This window comes from Priapulus caudatus, unplaced genomic scaffold (genome assembly GCF_000485595.1).
Source record: "Priapulus caudatus unplaced genomic scaffold, Priapulus_caudatus-5.0.1 Scaffold1737, whole genome shotgun sequence".
NCBI classification, from domain to species: domain Eukaryota; kingdom Metazoa; phylum Priapulida; class Priapulimorpha; order Priapulimorphida; family Priapulidae; genus Priapulus; species Priapulus caudatus.
Window position 1 is genome coordinate 31732 of NW_014578798.1, and position 10300 is coordinate 42031.

General features: G+C 45.0%; 1 protein-coding gene across 1 annotated transcript; it reads left to right on the plus strand.

Annotated features, from left to right (window-relative positions):
* Positions 1-3158: 3158 nt before the first annotated feature.
* LOC106817466 (aquaporin-4-like) lies at positions 3159-9976 on the plus strand. Its single transcript, XM_014822133.1, has 3 exons — positions 3159-3368; positions 8210-8791; positions 9851-9976. The coding sequence occupies exons 1-3, from the start codon at positions 3312-3314 to the stop codon at positions 9974-9976; spliced, it is 765 nt and encodes a 254-aa protein (XP_014677619.1). The 5' UTR covers positions 3159-3311.
* Positions 9977-10300: the final 324 nt, after the last annotated feature.

The following is a 10300-nucleotide window of genomic DNA, read 5'->3' on the forward strand; positions in this document are numbered from 1 at the left end:
AGTGTACGTACGTGTGTGTTGGGAAAGGGATTTTGCCGCAAAGTAATTTGCCTCGTAAAGAGCCTTTCTGTTATCAAATGCGATCGCCCCTGCACTGTCTGTCGACACTCCGATGGAATCCTGTCACTGCGTGACTTACATTTTAAGAGGCAACAAGTTTATGGTTATTGATAATAACTCATACCGATTTCCGTCAGCCAAACTTTTCATGAACTCGGCACTATTCGTGGATAGCAAGCGAACACGGTTTTTTGCAGGGGTTATAAATCTATATATATCAGATTATGTTCCTGTATCGAGTTGGATTTATTCATCCGCGGTTGTCATAGCGGAGTACTTAATAAGAAGCGGTGTTTCTTTGAGCTTACATGCTAAGACGCTACTGCTTTAATTGTCTGCTACGTGTAGTAAGAGGGTAGTGAAAAAGGGGCTTGTACGTTTTTGGTAGTAAATGGAGGCATATGTCTAGCAACAAGCATGCTGTTGAGCAGCAAGTGCAAGTGTGTGTGTGTGTGTGTGTGTGTGTGTGTGTGTGTGTGTGTGTGTGTTTGTGTGTGTGCGCGCGCGCGTGCATGTACGCGTGTGCGTGTGCGTGTGTGTGTGCATGTAAATATATAAGATATATATGAGTTAGGATTATTACTGTTTTGTCATATACATACTAATGTTTTAGGTAAAGTCTGTACTTTTTTCTTTTTTGATAACGATAGTAGTTGTACGCCATCTATATGCTCACATCTTTGCTAACTGTTTATGCCATTTACCTGTTTGTACATCACTGAACTATGCTTACCATCACAGTAGTTCTGTAGTATTCTGTATACGTATAATATAATGTATGTACATATGTGTTTCTGGAAATAAAGAACATTATACCAAACAAAACAAGCTATTATGCTGTTTCGTAAGCACAACACACACCACACACAACACACACACACACACACACACACACACACACACACACACACAACACACACACACACACACAACACACACCCACCACACACACCACACACACACAACACACAACACACACACACCACACACCACAACACACACACACACACCCACACACTGCACACACACACACACAACACACACGACACACACACACACAGAACTCACACACACCAACACACCACACAACACTTACACACAACACACACACACACACACCCGCACCACACACACACACACACACAGCACACACACCCGCCACACACACACCACACACACACACACACACATACACACACCACAGCACACGCACGCCACGACGCACGCACCGCACCCACCCCCACACACACACCCGCCACACGCACACAACACACACACACACACATTACACACACACACACACACACACACACACACACACACACACACACAAACACAAACACACACAACCACGCGTACACACACAACCACACACACACGCACACACTCGCGCACACGCACACACGCACACGCAGGCACACGCACGCATGCAGTACGCACGCTACGCACGCCAAACACACGCCACACACGCAAACGCTGCCTGTGTTGTTGTATTGTTATCGTGTGTTTGTTATTGTTTCTATTGCATGTGTGTTGTTGAGGAGATCAGGCATATACGCATAGTTTCATTATATCTCAGAATGAAACATGTAACAAGAAGACACGCTCAGTCACGTGCCACCATGGCAATGATAGAAAACAGCAAAAAAAAAATACGATCGCGATTCGAATTTTGATAATCGAGATTATGTGAATAAAACCCCGGATCCGGTTCCCTCCACCTCTAAGCACACGTACGTACTGAACGCGTATGCCTTTGAGCAATATGGAAGCATGCATGTAGGTCGTGCCATGCTGATTTTGCCGCGTGTCATGTTTATGCACGGTGGTGATTAATCGAGAAATAGATACCTGTTATGATGGCTACTCAAAGGGAGGGCCGTGACATCGAGGGGCCTGAGATGGGTGGAGGAGGGAGAGAGAATGGTTACACAAGATCGATTACAAGGCTCGGTGTGATAGATTATCGATTGTCATGTTGTGATAAATACACAGAATTGTGTGGTAAATACGTATGGGAAGTGTGATAATAGTTGGAAGGGTGTGAAAAATAAATGATTATAGAGGTGTAATGTCGGTCGACAAAGGGCTGTGATAAATGATACTCATTAGTTAATGAATAATTATAATGGTGTGATAAATAGCAGAAAAGAGGCATAACGTTTATAGAGGAGTAATAAACAATACTGAGAGTTCATAGTAAGTATAGGGGTGTGATAAATTATAGTAAATAAGTAGTAGATGATTATAGATATGTGATAAATGATAACAAGGGGCGTGACAAAATTACTCAATTAAACGAGCAAATAAATAAACATGTGCTCACAATGTAGAAGGAAAGATAGGCGCCTTGTGATAGTATAGACGCGAGTGTGGCGATTGATTACAGTTATGTGATAAATCGTAACAAAGTTGTGTTAAATGATATTAGACATATAAGATATGTACGAGTGTCTGTAGAGCAGCGAGAGGTAGGGCGGATTGGGAAGGGGGTATTATGATAAATAAATTTAGAATTACATAACAATTCCGCATTAACTTCACATCGGGCACCGATCAACATCTTACGAACCGAACATTCACTTTGTCTTAGCCCGCCGAGTCTATCAACGCAAAAGCCCCCCGTCATAATATATTACAGTCATACCTCCCGGTCCGTTTAAACAACTCGGGCAGTGTAACTGAATATGCAAGGCGGTGTGAGAGAAGGGTGATGACGTAGCGTATTCATGACGTAGCTTAGCGTATTCATAGGGAGTGCGCTACATGGTAATTTACATACGTGAGCCGTGCCGCTAGGGATGATTACATAGAGTAGGCGTGAGCGAAGGTGATTGTGACGGTAGCGTAGCTGGGATGTACGTATAGTGCGTTACAGGTGATTATACGATTAGCATAGTAAGCGCGTTGAGATATTATATACAGTCATACCTCATGGTCCAGGTTAACGAGTCGGGATTGAAGTTAGTATACGCCAGTGCAGTAGCTCCGTCCTGTTTGCAAGCATTTGAGGATGGCTGGCGGCGGAGGTGGCAACCGCAAAAGCCTCGTCGCCGTCGATTATAAATGAGAAAGGAATACTGATGATCTTATCTCTGTCTGCAGGATATAGAGAAAACCTTTGAACGCGCGGTAAAGAGCGTAGAGCGCTGATGCGATGCACTGTGTTAGCTCGGAGCGCGAAGCGCGGCGGCGTCAGCCATTCGTCACGCCGCTTCAAGAAAAAAAACCGTCCGTGAAAACATGACGTTATGATACATCGCGCCAATTCGCTGCCATCCGGCACAGCGTTGCGCAAACAACAACGGGTGAGGTGACGTAAAGGGGTATGTGCGAGCGCTCAAGCCTATAGCTGCCCGCAGTCTGACATCGGCGTAGGATCAAAGTAGGTTCATAGCCGTGAGGCCTGCCGACGAGGCCTCGTACTATTTAGTCGTTATCAATACTAACCACCAGCATTACTGCTTAATTGTTACCTACGCGGTCTGTTACTTTTACTAATTAACCAATATGTACTTACTTACTGTCGATTTCCTCTATTGACTGTTACACATAGCATCTGTTACCCTTACTGACTGTTAACCTTTTGTGCCCTTAGAGAGTGGTACGCTTACTTTCAATTATCTCTACTATCTGTTACTTAATTGTACTAACCTTGTACTAACATTGTACTAACCTGTACTGTGTGTTACACTTACTTTTAGTCAGCCCTACTGTTAGTCTACTGTGTGTTTACGACCTTCGCCCTTTCAGGTCAGCTATACTGGTTCTTAATTTTTTGTCTACTTGTTGTGTTACATTACTTTCGGTCAGCGCCTACTGTTAGGCTTACTGTGTGTCTTACAACTTACATTTCAGTCGTCCTTAACCGTTAGCTCTAGGACTTACTGTGCTGCTTACACCTTACTTTCAGTCGAGCCTACTTGTTTGAGCTGTAGGACTATGTAGGTGTTACACTTACTTTAGTCGCCCTACTGTTAGCTCTACTTGTGTTACACTTACTTTCAGTCAGCCCTACTGTTAGCTCTACTGTGTGTATTACACCTTCTTTCGTCAAGTACTACTGTAGGCTCTACTGGTGTGTTAAACTTACGTTTCAGTAGCCCTACCTGTATAAGTTCTAACGTGTGTGTTAACACATACTTTGCGAGTCAGCCTTTTCTGGTACTCTAGGACTACTGTTGTGTTACCTTACTTATCAGGCTCAGCCCTATGGTTAGTTTCTACTGTAGATGATTACCTTACTTTCAAGTCCGCCCTACTTTAGCTTACTGTAGTGTATACACTTACTTTCAGTCACGCACCGTACTGTTAGCTCTACTGTGTTACACTTAACTAATTATTGCGTTCAGCCCCTACTGTTCATTCGTACTGTGTGATTAACATCTTTCCAGTCAGCCCTACTGTCTAGCTCATAGGCTGCTGTGTGGTTACACTGTACTTTCAGGTCAGCCGTCTTTTGTGTGAGCTGTGGTGTGTTACACTTACTTTCAGTCAGCCCTACTGTTAGCTCTACTGTGTGTTACACTTACTTTCAGTCAGCCCTACTGTTAGCTCTACTGTGTGTTACACTTCTTTCATGTCAAGCCCTACTAGTTAGTTCTAATGTGTGTATACACATACTTTCAGTCAGCCCTAATCCTGCNGAATTCAATACACATTTATTGTAGGCTACATGACGTGAATCTTCCACATACCCATGCTAGTCTGATGAAACAAGCGCGGACATGATCATCATTTTTTCAATTCCTGGCCATCTGCAAGAACTTCCAGCACGACTAACGCGATACTCATATAACAGAGACAGATAACAAGATTCGCGTTTTTTTTTTTTTTTAGTCTGCGGTGATTATTTCCTTACGCCACACGCCAACTACAAACCGATGCGGCTTATGACTCGGCGGTCAAGATAGCCGCGAACAACCAAGAAGACAATCGCTACTGCTCCGCGCTACTCCGCCCTACGTTGGGTTTGCGTCGGTAGCGCAGATGACCGTGCCGATGCTTTCCTGAGCAAACGGGCCGGCCTAAGCGTTTGTGCGCGCTGGAGCGAATAGCCATAACGCGGAATACAGTATTGCATATCTATCATATCGCTGTATTTCTATCATATCTACAGGGGTTTAATAATGACCAGAAATGCTGTTTTGTCTAAAATGCCGTTCAAAATGCAATGACAAATTTGTTCATTATTAAATTATTACACCCTTATATCTATGGTGTGTAAAGCGCCACTTACGGCAAACGGTGCGCGATAATGACTTGCGATGCGCGATCGCGAGCGCAGCGCCGAGCCACCGAGCGTGGCGCCAGTGTCCAGCGAGCGCCGCGGGCCAGCATTAGGGTACGCTAATTACGCTGCAGCAGCGCCCAGCGCAAGAAGGGCGGTCGACTCGCCCGCTCCACCGGACTGAACGTCACAGCCGCTGACCGCTCAGCTGCCCCGGAGCCCGTGGTCTGGCGGACCAGCGCGCGAAGCGAGCTGCGGTTCGAGGCTTGGCCGGCGTGGCGCACGCGCCGCCTGCGAGGAGCGCCTGGCGCCGGAGATCGGGCTCCCCGCCAGACATCCGGGCACTGAGCACGGTAAGAGCAGCGGCCTTTGGACCGCCATGCTGAATTGCTGGGGCGCGTCATCAGCTATGCTGTACGTGACGGCCGGGTTGATGTGCGCGCCGCTAGGGATGCGTCGGCGACCCGCACCAGACGACGCCGTGGGCGGACGTGAGGCCCGCCCCGTGGGAGCGCCTGATGCGAGCGATGCCTGTTGAAGAAGGCGGTTGGTCGGCACCGGAGTGCCACGCGCGACGCCGCCAGGCCGAGGGCATGCACGAGGCAGGGCAGCGATGGCGGACACATTCATGCCAAGCAGGCGGCCGCTCCCACAGGGTCAAGACATGGGCCGATGCTTGAGCGGCAGTGCTCTCGATCAGCCGATCGCGCAGGCAGCTGAGCTGATAGCCTCAATGACGTAACTGTGTGGGGAACGACAGATAGGCGTGAATACACGCCAGGATGAAGAACAGACAGTTTGCAAGATAAGCAGAGCAACAACGAACGTTGTAGCCAATAGTAGGCGACTGAAAGTATGTTGTAGACCACACAGTAGAAGCTAACAGGTAATATGGGCCTGACTGAAAGTATGTGTAACACACAGTAGAAGCTCAAGCGAGTTAGGGGCCGGACTGAAAGTAAGTGTAACTACACAGCTAGTCCGTTAGAGCTAACAGTAGGGCTAATGAAGAGTATGTGTAACACACAGTAGAACTACACAGTAAGGGCTGACTGAAAAGTAAGTGTAACACCAGTAGAACTAAAGCAGTAGGGCTTGAGCCTGATAAAGTAGTGTAACACACAAGTACGTCCGTAGAGGCCTAACAGTAGGGGCTGAACTGAGAAGTATGTGTAAGGCACACAAGTAGATACTAACAGTAGGGCTGACTGGAAGTACAGTGTAACACAGCAGGTAAGCTAACAGTAGGGCATGATGAAAAGTAAGTGTAACACACAGTAGAACTAACAGTAGGGCTGACTGAAAGTAAGTGTAACACACAGTAGTCCAAGAACTAACAGTAGGGCTGACTGAAAGTAAGTGTAACACACAGTAGAACTAACAGTAGGGCTGACTAGAAAGTAACGTGTAAACCAGCAACAGTAGTCGCGGCTAGAGGCTAACAGTAAGGGCTGACTGAAAGTATGTGGTAGGATGGGATTTTGTAAACGATTCTCATCCAATCCAGCAGCCATGTGACAGCAAATTATCAAGTTCATACACATTTATTGTATATATGACAGTAATTTATGCGTATTATGATGGTTAACCACATAAAAAATGACACGTTCATCAATTTATTCTTCACAGCAACACAAGACTCGAGCGTCATGACTCATCAAAATAAATTTATATATCCAAAACGAGAGAACAAACTCACTTGTAGATGTTTGTTTTGGTACACGATCGATATAATATATGTAGCCTAATATATGTTTCTGACGTGTTTTACATAAAAACACGTTTTACTAATGATTATATAATAGAATATTACTATAATTGCAATTCTTTGTGTAATTGCGTTACGAGAGGGTCTACGATTTCGTAATGTTAAGAAGAAATTTGTGAGGAGTTTTCGATCTCGATCACGATGTTTCTGTCAACGGTCTACGAGTCAAAGTTAATGTTAAGACAAATGTTGAGACAAATTTTGTTTCTGGTATTGGGGTCCAGTCCTTCCGCTTTAGGTCGACGCTGGTGCAAACAGCGATGGGTGATTACGAAATGTTCCTCAGATGCAAGCTAATAATAACGAGTTTTTGTATTCGCGTTTGCATGTGATTGTTGACATCTTGTATTAGGACGGAAGTTTAACTTAATATGTGTGAGACATTCTGGTTATATTATCATAGGATAAACAATCCGTGGTAGTACGTTATAACCTCTACATGTCTACGTCTATGGCTATGTCTTATGTCTCTGCGTGTGTATCCTAACTAATACCAGCGTGCCTCACACAATAGAATTGTATCCTTATAGAAGAGGAGCGAGCAGTATCTATCAAGTGTAATGAACTCATGTGTAATAATTTGTATGAACACACAGATCCCGTATACGGGCTGCAGCATGAACCCTGCTAGAACCCTGGGCACTGCTCTTATAGCCAACATCTGGGATGAACATTGGGTTAGTATATTTAATTACGATCATAATTATATACAAGCTTAGTTAACTCTGTCTGCCTGTCTGTTATGTCTCTCCTCCTGCTTTCTCTATCACGTACTCGCTTTTGATATAGTAATTATGAATGAAACAGACTGAATATATATAGCAACTATGAATGAAAGCAGAGTGAATATATAACAACTAGAAATGGCACAGGGTCAACATCAAGGAAATATGACTTGAAAACGACCCAGGCTGACGGAAGATAACTTGACTAGTTTTTTGCGAACACGTTTGAATACGTGACGACGGTGTTATCTACTGTGTGTTACACATACTTTCAGTCAGCCCTATACTGTTAGTTCTACTGTGTGTTACACATACTTTCAGTCAGCCCTACTATTTGCTACACGTTCGTTGTTGCTCTGGTTATCTTTCAAACTGTCTGTTCTTCATCCTGGGTGTTATTCACGCTATCTGTCGTTCCCCACACAGTACGTCATGAGTATCAAGCTCAGCTGCTGCGGATCGCTGATGAAGAGCATGGCTAGCATCGGATGTTTCGACCTGTGGAGGGCGCTGCTTGCTGAATTCGTCGGCACGCTGCTGCTCGTGCTGCTCGCCTGCGGCTCCGGCGTGCACTCCGGTGCCGACCAACCCGCCTTCTTCAACGGCATCGTCGGCATCGCGCTCACGGCCGGCCTCACCGTCGCCACGGTCGTCTGGTGCGTCGGCGACGTCAGCGGCGCGCACATCAACCCGGCCGTCACCGTCAGCATGGTGATGACGGGCAGAATTCAGCTGCTCAAGGCCGTGCTTTACGTGCTCGTGCAGTGTGCGGGAGCGATCTCCGGCGCAGCGTGCCTCGACGCCGTCACGCCGGCAAGCCTCAACAGCTCGCTGTCGGCCAACACGCTCGGCGCTGACGTCACGGCTGGTCAGGCGTTCATCGTCGAGGCGGTCGTCACCTTCTTGCTGCTGCTGACCGTCTGCGCGGCGCTGGACACTGGCCGCACGCTCGGTGGCTCGGCGCCGCTCGCGATCGGCATCGCAGTCATTATCGGCCACCTGTTTGCCGTAAGTTGGCGCTCACAACCATAGATATCAGGGGTTAATAATTTAATAATGACAAATTTGTCATTATTTTGAACGGATTTTGACAAAACAGATTTTGTCATTATTAACCCCTGATAGATATATAGAATACAGATATATAGATATGGAATACTGTATTCTATATCTATGCTCACGCACAACGTTAGGGGCCCGTTGTCAGAAACATCGCGTATACCTAAGCAAACACGTACGAGTACGAGTAGCGATTGCTCTCTTGTTTTCGGCTATTTTGACGAGTCATAACGCTCGCGTTTTGTGCTGCTGTACAGAATATTATCACAGACTAACGGATATCTGTTATCTGTTATATGAGTATCCGTTAGTCTGTGATATTTTCTTGCAATGCAGAATTAAAAAATATGATCATGTCGCTTTTTCATCAACTAGCATGGTATGTGGAAATTCACGTCATGTAGGCCTACAATAAATGTGTATGAATTCGGATTTTGTAAACGATTCTCATCCAATCCAGCAGCCATGTGACAGCAAATTATCAAGTTCATACACATTTATTGTATATATGACAGTAATTTATGCGTATTTATGATGGTTTAACCACATCAAAAAATGACACGTTCATCAATTTATGTGCTTGCCAGGAACACAAAGATCGAGCGTACTGATGATCAATCAAGAATAAATTGTATATATCCAAACGACGAGAACAAACTACTTGTAGATGTTTGTTTTGGTACACGCATCGATATGAATATATGTAGGCTAAGTATATGTTTCTGGACGTGGTTTTACATAAAATACACGTGCCTTTTTTTATTTTACTAGTTATGATTATATAATAGAAATATAAATACGTATTGAATTGCATTCTTTTTGTGTGGTTTGAACTTGCTTGTTACGCGATGTCAGCGTGTCTCGTATTTCGTGAATGTTAGAAGAATATTTTGTTGTTAGTCGTTAGTTTCTCTCGATCTCGATCTACGTATTGTTTTCTGGTTCAACTCGGTTTACTGCAGTCAATATATACAGTTTAATGATTAAGTATCTGCTAAATGTTTGCAGACAATTTTTGTTTCTGGGTATTGGGGTCTCCAGATCCTTCCGCTTTGTGAGCGTCTGATCGCTGGTGCAAACAGCATGGGTGATTACGAAATGTTCCTCAATGCAATGCTAATCCAAATAAACTGAGTTTTTGTATTCGCGCTGTTGATGTGATCGGTTGAACTCTTGTATTAGGAAACGGAAGTTTAACTTAATTATGTCGTGAGACATTTGGCTTATATTATCATAGCGATAAACAATCCGTGGTAAGCTTACGTTATAACCTCTACATCGTGCGGGGCAGTTGTTGCCTCAGTCCGTAGTCTGTAGAGTCTCATGCGCCTAATGGTCTTATATGTCTTCTGCGTGTGTTGATTCCTAAGGCTGAATTCTACCAACGCCCGTGCTCACACACATAGAATTGTATCACGCTTCGCTATAGATAGAGGAGTATTGGTCTGGGTGGTCGGT

Bases quoted from the DNA above. Each gene is read 5' to 3' on its own strand.
- LOC106817466 (XM_014822133.1), top strand. From the start codon at position 3,312: ATGATACATCGCGCCAATTCGCTGCCATCCGGCACAGCGTTGCGCAAA. The intron at 3,369-8,209 runs GTGAGGTGACGT...TTCCCCACACAG, and splicing joins CGTTGCGCAAACAACAACGG to TACGTCATGAGTATCAAGCT. The intron at 8,792-9,850 runs GTAAGTTGGCGC...AAATGTTTGCAG, and splicing joins TTATCGGCCACCTGTTTGCC to ACAATTTTTGTTTCTGGGTA.